The sequence below is a fragment of the Sorex fumeus genome, unplaced genomic scaffold (genome assembly GCF_029834395.1).
Source record: "Sorex fumeus unplaced genomic scaffold, SorFum_2.1 ptg000128l, whole genome shotgun sequence".
In the NCBI taxonomy this organism is placed as follows: Eukaryota; Metazoa; Chordata; class Mammalia; order Eulipotyphla; family Soricidae; genus Sorex; species Sorex fumeus.
The window spans coordinates 2,552,136-2,575,119 of NW_026606185.1; the positions used below are offsets into that span (position 1 = coordinate 2,552,136).

At 50.2% G+C, this 22,984-nt stretch overlaps 1 protein-coding gene across 1 annotated transcript in view; it reads left to right on the forward strand.

Annotated features, from left to right (window-relative positions):
- The first annotated feature begins 2,927 nt into the window (after positions 1-2,927).
- The window catches only part of PYGB (glycogen phosphorylase B), a 36,089-nt gene continuing 16,032 nt past the window's right edge, over positions 2,928-22,984 (forward strand). The window contains exons 1-3 of the mRNA XM_056138085.1: positions 2,928-3,200; positions 17,710-17,811; positions 21,299-21,377. Coding sequence (XP_055994060.1) covers positions 2,958-3,200; positions 17,710-17,811; positions 21,299-21,377 — 424 coding nt within the window. The 5' untranslated portion in view covers positions 2,928-2,957. The remainder of the gene's footprint in view (positions 3,201-17,709; positions 17,812-21,298; positions 21,378-22,984) is intronic.

The window sequence follows — 22,984 nt, forward strand, 5'->3', positions numbered from 1 at the left end:
CCCAGAACAGGCAACTGGATAAAGAAGTCATTCATGGTCCATCTATACAATGGGACACTATGCAGCCGCTAGTATGAAGTTTGCTGATACATGGGTGGACATGAAGAGTATCATGCTGAGTGAGATGAGTCAGAGGGAGAGGGACAGATATAGAACGATGGCACTCATTTGCTAGACATTTAAAAAACAACAACAATGTTCGCATGAAACTACTACCCAAGGATAGGAGAAACGAGGGCTGGGAAGACAGGTCCATGGTAGGAAGCTTGCCACAAGTGGGAGAGTGGGGACAGAAAAGGGACCACTATGACAATGATTTATTTCCAACAAATGAACGTTAGGGACAAGAATGGAGCGCTTAGAGGAGATCTACATGATCATCTTTCAATAACAGTCGTTTAGGCACTGTGGTTTTCCTTTTAGGCAAATCACAGTCCCTAAAAGGAAAAACAGAGAGGTAGAGAGGAGAAAAAGAAAGAGGAGGTGGAGGAGGAAGCCTGTTATGGAGGTGACTGACTTGGGACATTGGGGATGAGAAACACATTGGTGAAGGGATGGGTGTTGGAACATCATATGACTAGATGTATTAGATATGCCAAACACAGTAACAAATGTCACAGTGGAGATGTTACTGGGCCCGCGAGCAAATCGATGAACAATGGGAGGACAATGACAGTGACAGTTTTGTTTTGGGACCACACCTGGTTGTGCCCAGGGCTTACTCCTGGCTCTAAGGTCAGAGATCACTCCTGGAAAGGCTGGCGGGACCTGATGTGGTGCCAGAGATCAAACCTGGGTCGGCCATGTGCAAAGCAAGCACCTTACTCACTATTATATAGTATTATCTCTGTAGTCTCAGGAGAAATTATATCTAGGTGGTTAGATCATAAAAAAATTCATAAAGAATATATAACCAGGGCTGGAGCAGTGGGTAGGGTGTTTGCCTTGCATGCAGCTGACCCAGGTTCAATCCCCGGCATCACATCTGATCGTCCAAGCTTGCCAGGAGTGATTCCTGAGCACAGGATAAAGAGTAGCCCCCAACAAACAAACTATATATATATATATATATATATACATATATATATATGTCAACAACCATGAATATGGCCTCCATTGTTTATGATCGGTATTTTAATTATAAAAAGGATATTGTAAAGGAAAAAAGAAAAGAAAACAGGAAATACAAAAAAAAAGGTTTACGAAAAATTTCTAAAGTGCAGTTTTTATTCCACATAAGTTGGGACCCTTTGTGGCTTCTCAGCCTAAAGCCATCAGTATCAATACTGTGGTTTTGCAAATCAGAGTTTCCCTACTCTGTCCTATAAGGGCTGGACTGATAACACAGCAGGTAGGGTGTTTGCCTTGCACATGGCCAACCTGGCTGACCCGGGTTCGATTCCTTCGCTCCTCTCGGAGACCCCGGCAAGCTACCGAGAGTATCTCGCCAGCACGGCAAAGCCTGGCAAGTTCCCCGTGACATATTCGATATGCCAAACACAGTAAAAAGTGTCACAATGGAGACGTTACTGAGCCCGCTCAAGCAAATTGATGAACAACGGGAGGACAATGAGAGTCTTATAAGGGAAAGTGCTGGCATGAGGCAGACAGCCCCAGTCTCCTCCCAAGCACCACAGCTCAGTGCCTGAAGGCCGTCTCTGATGTGATGCTGGCTCCTGGGTGGGAGAGAGGAGTCAGTGTCTAGGCACCCAGCTCCGCAGCAGGGAAACACGTCCTCTTCCAGATCTTTCTTTACCCAACTGCTCCATGCTAACCCGGGCTCTGTGCTCAGGGGACACTCCTGGTGGGTTTGTGGGATCCTCCGTGATGCCGGGAATCGAACCCGGTTAGCTGTGCCCAAGGCAACCTTGTATTATCTCTCTGGCATGTTCCTGACCTCATTTAAAAGTCAGGAGTCAAAAGATCTGAGGGTCTCTGCCTCCAGGAACAAGTTTCCTCAGGGAAAAGTGGGCACTGCAGGGGGGGCCTGTGACAAGCCAGGGCTGCATATGGGACAGGGCGTGGGTGCTGTGTGCAGCCGGCTCGGAGCACAGGCGGCCTGGCTTTCCCGGGAGGAACCAAGTCTTCGGTGTGAGCTGGCGTTCCCCGCTGCTCTCTGCCTCGAACCCGGGGCAGGGCCCTGCAGGCCACCCGACGCCTCTCACGCACGCTGCCCGCTTCCCTCTGCAGGCCTCGCGGCGGCCCGGGCCCGTCCTCCCGGCCAAAGGCGCAGAGCGAGCTGTTCCTGCGGCGGAGCAGGCGGAGGGGCGGCGCGGCCCCCGACCCTGGCTCTCGGGGAGGGCGGGAGACCTCGGCGCTCGGGCCGAGTCGCCACGGTGCCCACCCACAACTCGGACTCCGGGCAACGTCCCAGGACTGGAGCGCCTACTCTCGACCGCTTCCACGAGGGCCTGCCGGCCCCCAGCCCTCCCACGGAACCTCTCAGCCTCGACTCCAGTCCCCGACCCCCGCCCGCTCCAGTCCCGCCCCCAGACCGCTCCGGGCTGCGATCCAACCCCGCCCTCCAGCTTGCCCCGCCCCTCCCGGAGGCTTGCCCCGCCCCTTCCAGTTACTCGCCCCGCCCTTCCCGGAGACTCGCCCCGCCCCTCTCGGAGGCTAGCCCCGCCCCTCCCGGAGGCTCGCCCATTCCCCAGGAGACTCGCCCCTACCCCCGGAGACTCGCCCCGCCCCTCCCGGAGGTTCGCCCCGCCCCTCCTCCAGCCTGGTCCGGGCTCCGATCGAGCCCCGCCCAATCGGAGGCGCGCCCCGCCCCCACGCGGCCCCCACTCCGCCCAGCGAGGATAGCCCCGCCCCGCAACAAACCCCTTCTGGCCACACGCCCCTCGCCCCGCCCCCCGAGCGCGCAGGCGCGGCCCGCAGTCTCCGCGGCGGGGCGGCTGCAGCATCCTCGGCGTGGTGGTCCCGCGTTCCTGCTCGTCGTCCCTCTCGCCGGTGCGATGGCCCAGCCGCAGACGGACAGCGAGAAGCGGAAGCAGATCAGCGTGCGCGGCCTGGCGGGGCTGGGGGACGTGGGCGAGGTGCGGAAGAGCTTCAACCGGCACCTGCACTTCACACTGGTCAAGGACCGCAACGTGGCCACGCCCCGCGACTACTACCTGGCGCTGGCACACACGGTGCGCGACCACCTGGTGGGCCGCTGGATCCGCACGCAGCAGCACTACTACGAATGCGACCCCAAGGTGACGAGCCCGGAGGGGCGCCCGGCGTCCCCGCGCCTCCTCCCAGGGCCCCCCGCGCCCCCTCCCTGGGCACCCCGCACCCCCACCCGTTCTCCTTCTCCTGACGCAGGGGGCGGGGACCCGGGGCTGGGCGGTGGGAGGGGGCGCCTGGACAGCCGCAGGGGACCGCAGGCCTTTTTCCTTCTTGGCTAGGCAGAGATGAAGAAAATTTTCTTTGCCAGTGCGCGGGGGTCACAGGCTGAGAAGTTTCTGCATTGGAGGTTCTCACGGTTTCCCAGAACTTATCTTAAAAATTCGGGAAAGTTGTTTAAGTAATCGTGCCTTTCTTTATGTTGCAAATATTTATGTGGGGGGCGGGGCATTGAATAATATAAAACGGAAAAGAAAAGTCACCGGCCATCTCCATGACTTTTATGGGATTTTTTTTTTTTTTGCTTTTTTTTGGGCCACACCCTGCAGTGCTCAGGGATTACTCCTGGCTTGCACTCAGGAGTTACTCCTAGCAGGCTGGGAAACCATATAGGGTACCAGGGATCAAACCCCAGTTGGCTGCGTGCAAGGCAAACGCCCTACTCGCTGTACTATCTCTTCAGCCTTTGAAATATAGCTGCCTGTCTTTTTGTAGCTTTTCCTATTCCTAGGTGCATATGCTCTAACAAAGTACGTTGCATGTACGCTTTGGTGTTCTTTCTGCTTTGTTCATGGATGCTTGTCACTTTTCAACAGCTTTCCAAGTCAGCACATGTGCTTGTCCAGTATCATTGGTAGTTTTCAGTTTGATAGACTTATCATAGGCTTGGCCAGGTCCTTGCTGCTTTTTGTTTGGGGATATTTTTTACCTTTTGTTGCTTTGGCGCCCCGCCCAGCTGCCCTCAGGGCTTATTCCTGCCTCTGCACTTTAGGATGGCTCCTGGTAGGTCTGGGGACCCAACTGGGGTGGGGGGAATCCAACTCGTGGTGTTATGTGTACCAAGCTAGCAGCCTACCCACTGCATTCTCTCTCGCCCTACTTTTGAACTCCTGACCGTCGAAGAATTTTGCTTTTCCTACAATACTGAGGTTGGGTGAATACTGTCAAGAAAGGGGCACATTTGCTTTCCTAAAGCCACTTTGCATGCACTTATTTTGTTATAGCATTGCATGTGTAGTATTTTCATGGGACCCTTAAAAAATGCTTAGTAATTGCTGGGTCAAAAATATAGTACAGCTGATAGAGTGCTTGCCTTAAAGTGGCAAGCCTGGGTTCAGTCCTACCACAAAGTATGACCTTCGAAGTCCTGCCAGGAATGACCATGGCAGAGCTAGAAGTAACTCCAACTCCTGAGCACAGTTAGATGTGACCCAACCCTCCAGCCACCCCCCACCATGCCCCACTCAATTGCTTTAGCATTTGTTTTTCTTTCCAAACTTATTTTGTGGCTTTTTTTCCCCCTAAAACAGAGACAGTGAAAGGACAGACGGGTTAGAATGTCAGCTGGGCCTCACCTTGTTAGTGTGAGAGACTTCGCCGAGAGTGGTGGCTCCGCAGGCTGTACCAGGAAGACCTGGGTGGCTTTGCCCAGGAAGCTGGCCCGAGGGAGCGGCTCCCCTCAGGATTCTCTGAGTGGCAGGGCAACATCATTTTTGTCAACTGATTAGCAGATGACAAGGGTCTGACTTTGACTGCTTGTTCAAGGGCATTTCCGTGGCAGAGGGCCAGGGCGAGCTCAGACCTAGAGAGGCCAGTGATGGGCTCAGTGGCTCTGGAGATGACATTTCCAGGACAGAACTAATCTCCCTAACAAAACAGGTTTGCTGAGCCTCTGTTGGAGTGTCTACCGTGGAGGCCACAGACAGGCCTTTCTGTTAAACCACACGGTCTGCCTCTGGAGATTTGCCAACTTTGGACAGGAAGGCTTTTGACCATGGATACTGGTTGTTGGCATTTAAATATGTCAATCTAATTTGCATTGCAAATGAGCCCATAATCTTATTTGCATTTTCGGGGAAAAGTGTTTTAAATTTTGTTTTTTTGGGCCACATCAGACTGTACTTGGAGCTTACTCCTGCTCAGGCCTGATTCCTGGCATGGCTCAGGGCACCATATATGGGGATCATGTGCCAGGCAAGCGCCTGACCTGTTACACTTACACTCTGGCCCTTATCATCTCATTTTCTTGCAAAATTACCTGTAGTGGACCAGAAATGTGTACCAGAGTGTCAGAGCTTGAGGGAAAGGGTTTCCAAATAAGAATCCTAGAGAGACCCCAGCAGCTTTGAGCCTCAGGCCTTTCTGCTGGACTGGTGGCCTGGTTGGCTGAGAGTTGCTAATAGGGCTTCTCCAACCCCCCCCCCCCCCCCCCCCCAATCCTACAGAGGAGCAGCCTCAGCCTGGGCATATTCAGGGACTTGGAACCTGCCCATGTGTATGTAATAACCAAGAGGGCTATTATATTCCTTTTTTGGTCTTTAAGCAGTTACATTAATTATTGGCATAAAAATTAAAATTCAGGTAAGGGGATGGAGTGGCAGGCACTTGTCTTACACATTCCCTGGTTCAGTCGCTGGCACCGCATGGCATCTGACCTAAGAAGAGCCAGAAGTAAGCTCTGAGCACCTCCAGATATGCCCCCAAACCAAAATCCTAGAATAAATAAACAGCAGTAAGCAAAACAAAACCCAAGAAAAACCCAGCATTACCTGTAATCCTTGAGCTTGTTTGGAGGTTCTAGCAGGGGAGCGCAGCTACTCGTATACCCTCCACCGAAGACCGGTCTGTCTCTATCGGGGAAGGCCGTCCTCTTCGACCGAGCGCGCAGCTTCGGGAGGGACGCACATGGAGCGGTGAGGGAGGAAGGGGACACCCGCCTAGCCAGCCAGATCAGCCGAATCAACCCTGGCGATCAGTGGGGTGACAGATGTCGCAGCCAGATCGCCCGATAGCACAGCGGTAGGGCGTTCGCCTTACAAGCGGCCAACATGGCCGACCCGAGTTCGATTCCTCCGCCCCTCTCGGAGAGCCCGGCAAGCTACGGAGAGTATTCGATATGCCAGACACAGTAACAACAAAGTCTCCAATGGAGACGTTACTGGGCCCGCTCGAGCAAATCGACGATCAACGGGAGGGCCTTTACCTTTACCTTACCTTACCTGTAATCCTACCACCTGGTGATAATCCTTGAAACACTATACATGCTGTTGTTTGACATCTTTTTCCCTCTAAGTGGATAGGAACATTTCTTGTTACTACTGGAATGCTGCCTTGTACAAGTCAGCACTTTTCTTTTCTTCTTTTTTCCCCCAATTCCTGTGACCACTGAAATTGGCATGCTTGGAAGAAGAGTTTTCCAAGTGAGCCGTCTGGCAGATCTGCACATTAGGGTGTCTGGCTGAAATGAATGTGGCCACCCTCAGCATGTTCTGAAGTCAGTGGGAATGTCCCTGGCAGGGTGTGCAGGGGTGGGAGTGGCCGATGCAGCTCGAGCCTGGCTTCTCTCCAACCCGGGAAGTAGGAGAAGTGCCTGGCGAGGGTTCTTGGCCTGGGAGGCCACTCTAAGGATGGGGGAGGGGGTCACCCAACATCCTGTACTGCCCAGAGTGACGTCTGCTGGGACGGGGAGACCATGCACAGTGCTGGGGGCCAAACTCTGCTTGACTGTGGCCATGGCCAGTGCCTCAGCTCCTGTGCTTGCTCCCTGCCCGCATGAAGGTTGCTCCTCAGCACCATATGGTCCCCAGAGCACTGCTGGGTGCAGTCCAAAACTTAAACCAAAACAAAAACCCACACAACCAAGCTGTCCGGGCTCCTTCGGTCTTGGCTGCCCCAACTCAGCGGATTTTGTACCCATTCTTAGCCTCAGTTTTATCCCGGAGGGGAAGCTGACCAAGGCATGTCTTTCTGAGGGCCCTTGCCTTTCTGGAACATTATAGTTGTATGTTAGCCTATCAATGATTGACATTTGATCTTACCCAAAAAAAGAATCTGAGAGTGTTTAAACAAGGTAGGATACAAAGATCCCAATTAGTAGGAGACTTCAGAGAGAAAGCAGGCCCGAGACACTAAAGACTGGGCAGATCAGGCACAAGGCCAGGGCACAAGGTGCTGGTGGAAACCCCGGTCAGTCCACGCCAACGGCAGACCATGCCCAGTCTTGGAAATCACAGAATGCCTGCAGGAGCTTCTGGGATGGGTCAGTGTGAGACACCCGTGGGTCTGTAACATAGCGCATGGTGCAAGCAGCTGGCTTCTGTGTTCCCGCCAAGGTAGAATGGATATGACTTACTGGGACCTACTCTGTCCTCACACTGATTCCTTTTTTTTGTTTTTTAATTCAGAACGTTAATTTTATTTTATTATTTATTATTATTATTAAATAGTATGATATTACAAAAAATACTTTGTAACTGTGAGATACAGTTACAAAGCTTTCCTGTTTGAGTTTCAGTCATACAATGATCGCTCACCCAACCCTCCACCAGTGTACACCTTCCACCACCAAGGTCCCCAGTATCCCCCCATCCCACCCCTCCCCTGCCTCTGGGGCAGACAGTCTCCCCTATACTCTCTTTTGTATTGCTTGTTATGAATAGTAAAGATGTTGCGTGGACACAAAAGTGACTGCAAGCTCCTGGAATTCTAAAATTTTAGATAATTAGGGTCTGGAGAAATCTCTGCAGTGAGCTGCTCCGTTTGGAGATTCCTTTGTGTGTCTTTGGATCATGCCTGTTAAGGAGTATAAGTAGCAGCCAGAGGCAGTTTGTGGGTCCCATGGGGATGGGGAGGGATGGCCTATCCAGTATCCCTTGAGGCTTGGAGTTTATGGTCACTGAACCGGGGTACCTGCATTTCTCATTGGATTCTGGTAGTTGGTGGCCACCGGGGTCTTAGGGGGCAGGTGGAGGAACGACGCCAGCCCTTTCCTGAGGCATCCTGTGAAGTTGGCCTGGCTTAAAGTCCGGAGGTGTCTTTGCACTTAGCTGCTCGGTTCAGAGATTCTTTTGTGTGTCTCTGGATCCATCTTTTCCAGAGAAATAAAGTATTGGCATATGCCCTGCAGGGGGCGCCCTGACTGCGGCTTTTGATCTCTTTCAAGATTCATGGGTCTCTGAAATAAGGCCAATAAATGATGAGCTTGTTTAGCTGAGCTGGAGATGGTTTGTGGGCGTGGCTCCCACATACCTAATTTTTAGCTGTTTAATTTCTTGGTAAACTTGGCCCCAGGTTGTTGGGGTCTGGCCAAAGGCACAGCGGCAATTTTGGGGTATCTGGAAGCCTGAAGGCACCATCAGGCTGCTGATGTACTCGCCCTGCAGGTATTGGCTGGCCTGTTGGTGGCAAGATAGCCTTGAAGACACTGATTTCTAATGGAGACTTCAGTCCACTATTTTCCTTAAGCTCATGGCATAAGCACAATGAAAAGTAAGTTAAACTTTGACTGCTGTCTATCAGATAATCATAATGAATGCCATTACCCTAATGGTTTTAATGGATCTGGGAGTTAAGAAAATGAGTTAGAGGGTGCCTGAGAGAACAGTGAGTAGGGTGCTCTCCTTGCGGACATGGGTTTACACCTTGGCACTACACCTGGTCCCTGAGACTCACCAGGATTGGTCCTTGAGCACAGCCAGGAGTGACCCTGAACATCACTGGGTATGGCACAAAAATGGTGGGGAAAAAAAATGAAGTTGATCCAGAGGAACAGAGAGATAATACAGGGGTTAACGCACTTGCCTTACGTGTAGCCAACTTAGTAGTCTGCCAGCAAGACATGCTGATTGTGTTTCTAAAAGAAAGAGAGGGAGGAAGAAAGGAAAGGGAAGGAGGGAGGGAAGGAGAGAAGAAAATTTTTCTTACAGAAACAAAAATGCCAAGGAAGAAGAGATATGAAAGGGAAGTGAAGAGGGGATCTGGAAATCATGTCAAGGCTTGGGCGTAGGGTCTAGGGGTAGAGGTGAGGAATCCACATATCTCTAAACCACCAAACCCCAAACCATTGTGTGCATGGGCCCAAACTTCAATCATCAAAAATATGTTTGTCTAGGAGACAGTTGGGGGGTGGGAAGGAATCTGGGGGCTTTGATGGAGGCACTGGGATTGGGACTTTGTAGACTTGAACCTGCTGTCAGCAACTCGGTAAATTATGGTGCCTACATGAGAGAGAAATAGAAAGAGAGAGTGAGAGAGCAAGCGATAGAGTGAGGGTACATCCCTTAGGGCTCAGGGCTCCTGGAAAGCTCGAGGGACCATTTGTGACACCTGGGATTGAACCCTGGTTGGCACGTGGAAGGCAGAAACTCTACCTGCTGATTTATCGCTCTGGCCCCTCATGGATGATTTTGGTGTTCTCGCTGAAGATATTTAGAGTGAGATTCAAGGAGTGGAGAGCTGAGACTGCAGGGACAGCCAGGCCTCACATGTAGCTAGCCTGCACTTTGGGGGATTGAACCCAGGTCAGTTGTGTACAAAATAGATGCCCTACCTGCAATACTGTCTCTCCAGCCCCTGTTTTCAAAGGTTTTGTTTTGGGGCCATAGCTGACTTGGTGCTTAGGGGACCATATGCAGGGATCGAACCCCGGTCAGTTGCATGAAGTCAAGTGCTCCAGCAAGTTTTAAAAGTGGCAAGACTAGGTCAAAGAATTTCCATGTGCCCTTTACCCCAAGACTCTCCAAACATCTTGGCACATTTATTAGTGTCCTTTCTAAGCTCTCCTCAAATCATACATTTTTGTTTCCTTCAGCAGAGTAAATGTTTAAGCTCTTTAGACACCCATTCTGAGATATGAGTGCAAATAAAATAGGAGAAGACTGGACTTTTTCTCCTTTATAGGGAGGAGGGGTTTAGGACAAGGAGAAAGCCTGAGAAAGGAGTACAAAACACAAATTGTACAAAAATTGGACTACAGGGAACTTTGGTTAAGCAGTGTTTTCTGCAGGACCTTCTGGAGTAGGTATTTAGTAAAGTTTCAGTTTAAATTTAAATAAAAGAACTATTTTTAAGCCTTGAAATGTCACTTAAAATGAAAGACGAGGAGTGATAGCATAGCAGGTAGGGCATTTGCCTTGCACACGGCTGACCTGGTTCGATTCCCAGCATCCCATATGGTCCCCCGAGCACCGCCAGGAGTAATTCCTAAGTGTATGAGCCAGGAGTAATCCCTGTGCATCACTGGGTGTGACCCTAGAAGCAAAAAAACAAAACAAAACAAAACAAAAAAACCAAAGGCAAAAGTACTATATAAAATGCTGTATGGTATCATGCTGGTTATAGAGTGTGACAGGGTCACATCCCCTCAGAAACTGATTAAGCTGGGGCTTATGTGTCAGCTGTAAACAGGCCTCCAGGACCCTGGCTCTGGGCTAGAGCCCTGGGCATTTACAGCGCTGAGCAGTGGGGAGGCAGAGAGCAGAGACTCGACAGAGCGCCCTGTTGGGACGGGTGGGCGACAGAGTCAGTGTCCTCCTCAACATGAAGCCATCACCAAGGTCCCTGTTATCTCGCCTCTTCTTTACCAGGATTATGTTTAGAATTTTCAGAGTGGACTTGAAGCACATAGCCCCACTTCCTAGGTCCATGTACCCGAAGTGGGGAGTAGATCTGACCCGCCTGGAGACAGAGTCTGCCCCTATTCAGTGGGCAGGCACCTTTTTCTTTGCTTCACGGGAGGAGCTTGGTGTTGGCTGCACAGGGAGGCTTACAACTGGTGGGCCGGGAGCTTGACCCTCTTTGCCCTTGAACACAGCTCTCTCCTTTTGCTTTCCCACTCTGGAGAAGCTTGTGTTTCGTCTTCAACATGTAATTCCTCTCCATCTCTCCCCTCACGTCTTCCTAAGTCAACTTCAGTCAGTAATAGGGAGTGTGGTGGGCAGGGAGCACATTGTAGGATTCTACCACCTGAGGTCAGGTGTGGGCGGGGCATGATGGGGAGGGGGAGCTGGCCCCCTGCACGCAGAGGAAAGAGCAGAGCCAGACCCTCCCCTAGAGACGCAGCCAGGGCCAGGTGCTGGAGAAGTAGGACTTTTCTTTCTCCACAGGCATTAAACAATCAAGTCTTGTTAAAAATCCCCTCCCAAGGACAGGAGTGAAAGTACCCCGCTGACCTGAGCTTAATCCCCAGCACCCAATATGGTTCCGCAGAGTGATCCCTGAGTGCAGAGCCAGGAGTAAGCCCAGAACACTGCAGATTACGGCCCCAAAATAAAATAAAAAACCCGTTAAGTGGCTGGAGGGATAGTACAGTGGGTCGGGCACTTGCCATGCAAATAACCGGTCTGGGTTTAGCCCCTGGTACATCTGAGTGCCTCCAGCCCTACCAGGAGCAGTATTTGAGCACAGAGCCAGGAGTGAGCCCTGACCATAGCTGCGTGGGCCCCGAAACCAAAACGAACCGAAACAAACGCCTTAAAGGAAGGGAAAAGAGATTGGAGCTCTCAGCAAGTTCAACTTGATCTTGGTTGTGTTAAGAGCAAAGTAAAGCCTTCGAGTTCGACAAGAGGCTAATTCGTCAGTACCTGGGATGTCTTTGAAGAGTGACATGTTTGGTATTCTTGGCGGTCCTGCTTCCACCTGCGTATGCTGAAGCTCTCTTAGGCTTTATCATGCTTTTAGCTGTTGGTGTAAACTTTGTATATAATAAACCTTTCTTTTAGTTCTTATGTTTTGAGGCCACATCCAGCTGTGCTCAGGGCGGGCATATTCCTGACTCTTCTTAAGTACTGCTTCTGGCAATCAACCTGAGGTTGACTGTACCGGGAAACACCCTCCGTCCTGTATTGTTTCTCTGACTCCATGAGCTTTGGGGGGCTGGGGATGGAGTCAGAGAGTCCCGGAAACTGTACTGCTCTTGTTCTCTGCAGCAGTGCACAGGGGGCAACCCAGCACCTGGCAGCCCTGAACCACAGCCATCACACCCAGCACGGTCTTCAGCTTTGGGAAAACTGGAGGCACCAGGTTTTAAGAACAACAGATATCTTTCCTGGGATATCTTTCCTGGGAAGGGAATCGGGCTTCTGGAAGTTCAGCACTTCTTTTCTTTCTTTTTCTAAATTAAATCTCATTGTTAAAAAGTTTTATTGGGGGGGCTGGAATGATAGCACAGCGGGTAGGGTGTTTGCCTTGCACGCAGCCGACCTGGGTTCGATTCCCAGCATCCCATATGGTCCCCGGAGCACCGCCAGGAGTAACCCCTGTGCATCGCCAGGTGTGACCCAAAAAAGCAAAAAAAAAGAAAAAAGTTTTATTGGTGCACGCGGCTGTGACAAGCAGTACAAGAGGATGGGGGAGATTGTCTGTCGTAGAGGCAGGGGGAGGGTTGGGATGGGGGATACTGGGGTTCTTGGTGGTGGAAGATGTGCTCTGGTGGAGGGATGGGCGATTGCTCATTGTATGACTGAAACAGGAAAGCTTGTAACTGTACCTCACAGTGATTTAAAAAATAACATTCTCAATTAAAAAGTAATGTGGAGTTCATGCCCAATTCAGTCAGCTTAATCAATGGCTGAATAAATCGCAGTATTCTTATATTAAAAATAAAAGATTTAGGGGCTGGAGTGATAGCACAGCGGGTAGGGTGTTTGCCTTGCACGCAGCCAACCCGGGTTCGATTCTCAGCATCCCATATGGTCCCCCCAAGCACCGCTAGGGGTGATTTCTGAGTGCAGAGCCAGGAGTAACCCCTGTGCATCGTCGGGTGTGACCCAAAAAGCAAAAAAAAAAAAGGTTTATTGGGGCACCATGATTGAAGCACTGTTAACGGGAGCCTCCTGCGGGCAGTGCCCCGCCCGGCTCTTCCCACAGTGTGCCCGCCCCTGCCTCCGCCACTGCCAGGCTTCTCTTCCCCAAAGTGCTGGTTGAAAGATAGAAGCCAGCAGAAATGCTCAGCTATGCCAGTCTAAAAACACGGAGAAATTCAGTCATATTCCTGCCTGCCAGCTCTCCCTCCACCCACCCCCCAGACCTACTTTGGGGAGAACTCGGGAGGTCTCAGGGGAGATGGGGGCCTTCATGTGCTCAGGGAGGGGGGAGGCCATGCTGGACCTGGCCAGCATGTTGGCGCCTGGCCAGGCTTCACTTGGCCTCTGTGCGGGCGGCGGGCAGCAGTGCTGTGACGACTGCGTGGTGCCCGGCACCTGAGTTGGTTTGAGTAGCGTCCCGGCTGGCTGGCTGGCTGGCTGCAGGGGACCTTCTTGGCACTGCGGTGTGCAGTTTAGAGGACACTGGGGTCTGGATACAATTTGGAAGCAATCAGATGATCAAAAAAGTGGTCGGTGGCATCAAAGATTGAGTTTCACAAGACTTTGTTTTTTTGTATGTATGCCACTTCTTTCTTGTATATTTAAATATACATCAAAAGTCCTTTACATATTGGAATTTTTTTTCTTTTTTGGGTCACACTTGGCAGTGCTCAGGGCTCACTCCCGGCTCTGCTCACGGGGCTCACTCCTTGTGAACTTGGGGGACCATAGGGTGGTGGGGATTGGGCCCTAGTTGTTTGTATGCAGGGCCAAGCACCTCGCTCACTGTACTGTTGCTCCAGCCCACACTGGAAATATTTGTAACATTCCACTTGGTTTCCGCAGGGACGGACTTGTCCCTTTGTTTGCTGTGTCTGTCTGTGCTTTTTCTCTCCGCTTCTTTCCTGTTCTGTATTTTGCCCACTCTTCATACCTGGTTTTTTCTTCGGCTTTGCCCTGTTTTACATTCACTTGATGTCTCTTTTGCCGGGGTCTTGTTTTCTCTCTTTTGTGATTTTGGGTTTTTGTTTTGGGGCCACATCTGGCTCTGCTCAGGGTTCCTCCTGGTTCTGTGCCAAGAGGCTCCAGGCGAAGCTCAGGGCCCTGCAGGCTGGCCTCCCTTCCTGCCTGCCTTGCTTGAGTCAGTCTGTTACCTTACAGCCTTCTTTGGTTTCTTGGTCGAGTCTTACCTGTAAATCTCATTAGCCCCTTGGTGAATGCCGGTGTTCTTGGCCCAGTGGGTTTCCCAGTTCTGGTTTTCTTTCCAGCATATTGATCCTGAGTTCCGGCTTGCAGTCCAGTGGGGATTCTTCCAGCCCAGTTATCTGTGTCGAGAGCAGGGAAGATGCCATGTAGACACCCTGGAGATACAGCCCCTTCCTGGTTTTCAGGAAAACCAGGTATGCACACAGGAGATACAGCCTGTGTGCATACCTCTGTGTGTGTGTGCATGTGTGTGCATGTGTTTGTGTGTGTGCATGTGTGTGCACGTGTGTGCGTGTGTGTGCACGTGCATGTGTGTGTGCATGTGTGTGTGTCTGTGCGTGTGTGTGTGTGTGTGATGGATTTGTTGGGGCCTATCCACTGGTGCTGGGCTGAGACTCCTGGTTCTGTGCTCTGAGCACTCCTGGCCCTGCTCCGGGATTCCTCTAGGGCTCCCCTGCCCTTTGAGCTGCTCCCAGGGTGGTTTTAAAAATTACTTTGTGAACTAAACACGCCTTTACACTTTGACAGGCCTATTCTGATTTTCCTTTAAAATTTTCTTAATTCTCTTCATTCTTATTGTTTATTTGTGGGATGTCTATATTGTGTTAATTTTAAAATGTATTAGTATAGATGTATTCATATGATTAGTTTTCTAAATGTATATACTTGTAGAAAGAGAAAGACACACAGTTTCTGAAAAAGCTTTTTCCCCCCAATGTGCCACTGATTTACAATTCCGTGGGATTTCAGGAGTTTATATGTGTTTACATTCATGGATGTATGTGTGATGTCACCACCTCCACAATAAATTAAAGAAAAATCTCTCCTACAGGATAAAGAGACATAGTAAGGGAACAACAGATGGCCATATCATGGGGCCTGGAAACTGCCTGGGGAGCTACGAGGGTGTGCCGGGTGGGTGGCAGAGGGCTCTTGGGACACTGGTGGAGGGACGTGGGTGTTGGTGACACGGGTATGGTCTGGGAACCACATAGGCATGAGACTATCTTTTTTGGTTTTTGGAATACACCCAGTGATGCTCAGTGATTCTCTGGCTTTGCACTCAGAAATTACTCCTGATTCTCAGGGGACCATGGGGTTGCTGGGAATGGACCCTGGGTAGACTGTGTGTGTGAGGCAAGCTCCTTACCTGCTGTACTATCCCTAGCTCCAGGAACTATAAATATATGTGTGTGTATATATATATATGTATAAGACAAATTTCTTCATTTTTGTTGACCTTCCCAAACTGTGTCCAGGGGTCCTGGGGCCACTCCCAGTGAGACTCAGCCCAGCACCCTGCAGGGTGCTTCAGTCCCTATTCAGGCTGCAGTGCTTGGGGATCTTGAATGCCGAGCCCAGCTCTGCTGACAGGGCCTGGCAATCACAGGGAGATAACCTGGCTGGTTTGCAGTTTTGGTGCTGGGAATCAGACCCTCAGCCATACAGTCTATGTGTTCTATCTTGGGACTGGTTTTATTTATTTATTTTAACTTTTCATTTAGAAGAGTGTTAGATTTCTAGAGGGCTGCAGAGATAGAGATGAGTGCCCGTGTGTCCTGCAGTCTTACTGCTGTAACGTTGGCATCCTGTTGTCCGGTAACCAGAGCAGTGACCAGGATGGAGAAGTTGCTGCTAACCCAGCATGCACTTTAGATTTTACCCATTTTCCCTTGAGTGTTCTTTCTCCAACCCTGGGTCTAGCCAGAACCCTAGTTATGTTTCGTCACTGTGTCTCCTAATTGTCTGGGGCAGTTGGCAGATCTCTCTTTGCCTTCCATGGAGACACTGATGAGACACTCCCTAAACAGTCCTTAGTGTAGATGGGTCAAATTTTTTAAAAATTTTATTTATTTATTTATTTTTATTAGTGAGACACCATGAGGTACAGTTATAGACTTACAAATTTTGTGCTTGGGTTTCAATTATACAATGATCAAATACCCATCCCTCCACCCAGTGCTCATTTCCCACCACCATGGGTCCCAGTATCCCTCCCACCCCCCATCCCCCCATCCCACCCTGCCTCTGTGGCAGGGCATTCTCCTCTGTTCTCTCTCCTTTTGGGTGTTGTGGTTTGCAAAAGAGGCATTGAGTGGCAATCATGTTTGGTCTATAATCTGCTTTCAGCATGCTTCTCCCATTCTGGAAGGAAGATGGGTCAAATTTTTCCCTTGGGATTTTGGGAAGAAAGCCAGAGGTGACATCCCCATTTGTCACAACACCAGCCTGTCTGGGGTGGGCAGAGGCCACTTCCAGGGTGAGCTGGACACTTCCCTTTCAGACCCTGTTTGTTGGGGGGAGAGTCTCGGGACTGAGCTCTGCGTTCTGCGGTGGGTGTATTTGGATTTGTGGGCATTTGTTTTGTGTGGGTTTTTTGTTTTGTTGGTTTTGGGGTCCTACCAGGCAGTGCTTGGAACTATTCCTGACTTTGCTTAGTTGACCATTAGGTGCCAGGGATCAGAACCACCTTTGCCCAGAGACAGGGAAAACACCTTAACGCTCAGGTACTGCCCTGGGTATTGCTGAGTCAGTCTTGGAGGAGATCCTGAGGCCTTCAGATGTTTCTCTAGCCCACACAGATGCACCCACCCATCATGCAGTTGTACCTCAGGAAGATTTTCTTTCTTCCACATGCATCAGTTGGAATTCTGTAGGAAAATTTCTTTTCCCTTGGGGCGAAAACCATAGTACAGCCAGTAGGCACTTGCCTTGCACTTGGCTGACCCATGTTTGATACCGAGCACCGCGTGTGGTCCCTTGAGCCCACCAGGAGAGATTCCTGAGTGCAGAGCCAGGAGTAAGCCCTGAGCATCAACAGTTGTGCCCCAAATAACAAAAACAAGAAAGTTTCTTCTCCTTTTCTTTGTCCTAAGTTTTTCTGGTGATGACCAGTAGGGGGCAGCATGGAACCTTGTATGAGCAAAACTGAGCCAGCCAGCTCCGTCCTGCCCCTGCCCCTGCCCCAGGCCTGTCCTTGGCCTGCTGGAGGGTGTGGGGTGTGACCTCTATCATTTGTGGAAGTGCCTCACTCTGCTCAGCCCCAGAACGCGTGGGGGCAGTTGTTGTCATTTCCTCAGAGTTTTGCACAGAGGCCGACCAACAAGTAGCTAAAGACTGGTTTCTGCCGGATGGATGGGCAGGGAATGTTCTGATTGTGTTTCCAGAGCTCAGGGATGGCGGTAGTCAGGACAGAGGTTCTGTTTTGGAAGGGTCTCCAGGGCTTGGAGAGAACGTACAGGTCCGGCTGTCCCTGGTTCAATCCCCAGCACCATATGCCTGAGCACGGCCAGGGGTCACTCCTCAGCACAGAGCCAGGACCCGGCCTGAGCACCTCCAGGTTTGGCTCTTGGCTCTGCACCCCTCCCCTCCTGTGCATGCACACACGCACACACATACACATATACACATGATGTCCAGGAGGGCTGACCTTCGATGACTGGCGCAGGTGGAGGGTGAGCCTGTTTGGGGGATGTTGGGACAAGTACAGTAGTAACACGGATACACTTCAGGGTACACTTAGGGTATTGCTCTAACTGGCCTCTCGCGGACATGGAGGAGCGAGCTGAGATGTCTCCTTTTGCTTCCTCAGCGCATCTATTACCTTTCCCTGGAATTCTACATGGGCCGCACGCTGCAGAACACCATGGTGAATCTGGGCCTTCAGAATGCATGCGATGAAGCAGTTTACCAGGTACGGTGCTGGGGCCTGGGCAGCAGAAGTTCCTGTCTATCTCCTTGAGAGCTGGACTTTCGGGAGGGGTGTGGCGAGCTGCAGTCAGGTCTGTCCTCAGCAGTGGGAGCTGAGTTTCGGGGGAGTGTTCCTTTGTCTCAGGAACAGAAGCAGAGTTGGCTGGGAGCAGTATTGCCAGTAGCCACAACCCAGAAACAACTTGAGTGCCAAGAACAGATGACTGGAGAAAGGAACAGTATGTACGTATGCAGAATGGAGTTCTACTCTGCTATAAGAAAGAGGTGATCCAGGGGCCAGAGCAATAGTACAGAGAGTTGTGCACTTTCCTGGTACACAGCTGACACAGGTTTGATCCCTGGCACCCCTTGTGGTCCTGAACTCTGCCAGGAATGATTCCTGAGTGCAGAGCTAACCTCTGAACATCATTAGGTGTGCACCTCCCCCTTCCCCCCCAAACACACAAACAAAGCAAGATGAAATCCAGGGGCTGGAGAAATAGCACACCAGGCAGAGCACTTGCCTTGCACACGGCAACCAAGGTTTGATCCCCGGCAGCCCGTATGGTCCCCTGAGCCCACTAGGAGTGATCCCTGAGCAGTGAGCCAGGAGTCAGCCCTGAGCACTGCTGCAAGTGACTGAAAAAAAACAGGCCAAACCATAAAACAAGCAAAGCTGAAAAAGATGAAATTGTGCAGTCTGCTGCTACATGGATGGTCTGAGAGTATCATGCTGAGTGAAGGTGGTCAGAGGGAGCTGGACACAGCATGATCTCCTTCACATGTTCATATGTGGGATATAAAGAAATGTATAGGGAAACAAATGCCCAGAGGCAACAGGAACCAGGTCTCCAGAAGCTGCTGAGATGGAAGGCTGGGAGGGGCACCAGGACAGTGGCCGGGGAAGCTGACTCTCGGAGAGGGGTCATACATGAAGCCCTCCCATCAGCAAATGGTAAATCCCGATGCCTGAAATAAAGTCACGAAGAATTGGCCAGCAGGGCCAAAGGGCTCTTCCCTGTATCCACTCACCCTGGTTCCTGTCCCTAGCACTGTGCATAGTCCCCTAAGAACCACCAACCCCCATTCCTGAGCACGGTCTGGAATACTCCTGAGCACCTCTTGGTGCCCACCCCTCAACCCCCTCCAACAGGTAAAACAAAAAGATGAGAAGACTTGGGGAGAAAGCTCATACACTGTAGTACAGTACCAGGTTTGAACTGTGATGCTTAGGTTGGCTTCTCGGAACCACTGTGCAGACTCCAAACCACTTCTCAATTGGTACATTTACATAATGGGGTACTATGTAGCTGTTAGAAAAGATGAAGTCATGAAATTTACATAGGTGGTACTACATGGAAAGTATCATGTTAAGTGAAATGAGTCAGAAAGAGCAGGATAGACATAGAAAGATTGCATTTATCTGGGCAACATAAAGTAACAAAATAGGAGACTAACACCCAAGAGTGGCTGAGATTAGTACCAGGAATTTTGCTCCATGGCTTGGAGGATAGCCGCGCATGCTAGGGGAAAAGGCAGCTCAGATAGAGAAGGGAGCACCAAATAAAGGGTGTTGGGAGGATCCTCCCAGGATGGGAGAAGCATGCTGAAAGTAGACTATAGACCAAACATGATTGCCACTCAATGCCTCTCTTGCAAACCACAACAACCAGAGAGAGAGACAGAGAGAGAGAGAGAGACAGAGAGAGAGACAGAGAGAGAACAAAAGGGAATGCCCTGCCACAGAGGCAGGGGGGATGGGAGGGATGGGGGGTGGGAGGGATACTGGGACCCTTGGTGGTGGAAAATGGGCACTGGTGGAGGGATGGGTACTTGATCATTGTATAACTGAAACCCAAGCACAAAAATTTGTAAGTCTATAACTGTACCTCATGGTGTTTCACACACACAAAAAAAAACCCAAAAAACTTCTCAAAACCAGTGCCTGGGAGAAGTGCGTGGTATTCCTATCCCGTTTCTTCTGGGTGTATTTTTTTTTGTGTGTGTGCCTCTGGTATATCTCCAAAATGATGTCCATTTCAAAAAAACTTGAAAGGGTATTTCTCAAAAGAAGGTCCTAATAAAACTATGAAAAGGTACTCTGCATGATTAATCATCAGGGAATACATATCAGAGACCCCCAGTGAAATTTCATTTCCCACAACACATTCCTACTGTGAATGTCTGTCACGGTGAAGTTAGAACAAGTGTTGGCAAGGATGTAGAGAAATTGGAATCTTAATGTACAGTGGTGGGAAAGTGATCAAACCAGTCTGGAGGCTAATCTGGTACTTAGTCCAAAAATTAAACATAGAATTACTGTGAAAACCCTCTAAGGTTTATATCTGGAAAAAGTGAAGACATGAGTCTACACAAAATAATTGTATGTTCAAAGTTATGCTGTTGTTCGTAGCTCCAAAGTGGGAACAACTCAGTTGTCCAGTTGATGAATGGATGAAGAAAATGTGGCAGAGCCGTACAGTGGAATACTCGGTTAATAAAAGGGGATGAGGTACTCATGTGCTGCAATGATGTTTCTCAAGGAAATTGAAGTGTTATTGTGCATTGAAGGAAGACATTAAAAAAGCCACATAGTCTGTATTCCCATTTATAGCCAATGTCCAAAACTGACAGAATCTTAGAGGCAGCAAATAGAGTGCTTGCCAGGGGCTGAGAGAAGAGGAAGTAGGAAGTGACTACTGATGAGTGTGGGGTTTGTTTTTGGAATTGGAGTGTGGTCTGATTCTGTGGTCCCACAACTTTGTCAGTATGCTAATCAGCCACTGAAGTTTCCTCTCCAAGGGGGAGCTTGTGAATCACATCTGTGAATTCACAAGAGTCTGTGAATCACATCTTTTGTGAGGCTCTTCACTGTCTTCACTCTAAAGCTCCTTTCACAGGGAGTGACCCCGTGCTGGCTCCCCAGGTGAGGACTAAGGGCCAATCTTCTACTGTGTTAGCTTGTCTTTAGTACCCTGGTGTCTGTGTGTAATAGCTGTCTCATGAGGATGTTGTTGTTAAAAGTGCTTCTTAACTTGGAACTGGTCTTGATGCACTGGGTGAGTTTTAGGCCTCCCCACCTCCAAACCCTGGCTGTTTGTGGGGAAACTTTCCAACATTGCTTTTGGAGTTCAGGCAGTAATTCCAGATTGTCTTGCTTGGCGTTTGTTTGGGCAGCATTGCCACATTGTGTCAGGGTCGAACCAGGCTCCTATATCCATCCCAAGAGAGGGTCTTCACCCTGGTAAAGCCTTCTCTCCTGTTTCTTCACTGTTAACTTTTCGGAACTTGGCAGCTTTTAATAGTACCTGAGAACCTTCATTTTCATGTACAGATTTGTGACCAGATTTTGACAGTTGGATTTTCAAATCTAAGAGACGTGAACTTGACCTTTTTACATAAGCTCCCAGGATTGAAATCTCTCTCCACCTGTGTCTGGAAAGCAGGTATTATAGAAAATCCTGAAATGTCGCCTGTGCTGTTGTTCACAGCTGGGATTGGACTTGGAAGAATTGGAGGAAATCGAGGAGGATGCTGGCCTGGGGAACGGAGGCCTCGGGAGACTAGCAGGTAACCCGGCCTGGCCGGGGGGAGCCGTCCTGGCATCCAGGGCGCTTGGAGAAGCCGAGCTCGGTGGCGTTCCTACTCGTTTAGAATCTCTGCAGCCGTGGGGACAGACCCCGTCTTCTCGTCCTACCAGGCCTTCCTCATGATGGCCCGTGTTGGACCTGGTGGGGAAGGCTACACACACAATGGTCCCCCTTCAGCCCAAAGCCCAAAACTGGGAGAAAGAAACCAGTGAGAACACGCACACACCCACCTCACAGAGTGCTGGGTGATAATGTGGAAGCTGGGTGCAGGCTGCAGTGTGGGGGATACTAGTCCCACTGCGGGAAGGATCCTGGTGGGGCCACGCTGGTGGGGTGCTGATGGGGTCGGGGAGCAGCTGTGTCACTAGAATTCTAGACAGTCTGGAGTGCTGGCAACATACTAACAAAAGGCACTGGAGGGAGGCTGCAAAAGGGTACAGGAAACTTGGCCCGGGACAGATACTCTCTAGGTGATGCAGAAATGTGTGCAGTTCAGTAACACCTCCAGAGGTGGTGGTTGTTCTTTGTTGTGAGGGTTTTCAGGGCTTGCTCATGGCTCAGCTTCAAGGGCATGGGGGTGGGGGGACCGTAAGGGGTGGTGGGGATGGAACCCAGAATGGTAGTGCTAGGAGTGCATCCTCCCCATTGTACTATACCTTGAGCCCTGCCATGAAACATTTTTAACTGAAAGGAAGAGAAAGAAAAAGATGGCATCTACACAGCCAGAGTGCACCTATGCACGCCTCCTCTTTCAACACAGCCCTAGAATAATGCACTGTTCCTGCAGCCACCCTCTTTAAGGACACACCCAGCTTTGTCTTAATTCTTTTTTGACTGTCTTTTTTTGCTAGCCTTTTTGGGGTGAAGGGGCTGGATTAAGAGTGCAGAAGTAGCGACAGCTGGCATTGGGAGCTTTGGGGGCGCTTCCGCACAGGGAGTTTCCGCAGCAGAGAAGTGAAGCGTGCACGGTTTGCAGGGATGCGTTGCTTGTTGCTTGCTTGTCTGTGTGTGTCTGTCTGTCCCCATTCCTCCCACTGTCCCTTTGGAGAGTTGTCATTTTTGTAAAGGAGCACTGCCCCAAATTTGTTTTAGAGTGTATGTGTATTGATGTTTCAAAATTTAATTTTTAAATGAAAAAATTCCTTTTTGACTTTGAGCCACACCTGATGGTTTTCGGGAATTCCTCCTGGCTCAGTGCTTAGGGATCATCGTGGTGGAGCTTGGGGGATCTTATGGGGTGCTGGGGATGGAACCCAGGTCAGCCCTGTGCCAGGCTAGTGCCCTACCCATTGTACTATCTCCGACTCTTGTTTTAAAAGTTCTTAATTAGGTTTGGTGAGATTATACAGAAACCGAAAACAAAAGGGAATGCCCTGCCACAGGGGTGGGGTGGGATTGGGGTATGGGAGGGTGGGGGGATACTGGGAGCATCCGAGGTGGAGAATGGGCACTGGTGGAGGGATGGGTACTCAATCATTGCATAACTGAAACCCAAGCACAAACATTTGTATGTCTACAACAACTGTAATTTCACTCATGGTGTTTCACTAATAAAAATTTAAAAAAAAGATTATACAGAAACCCAGA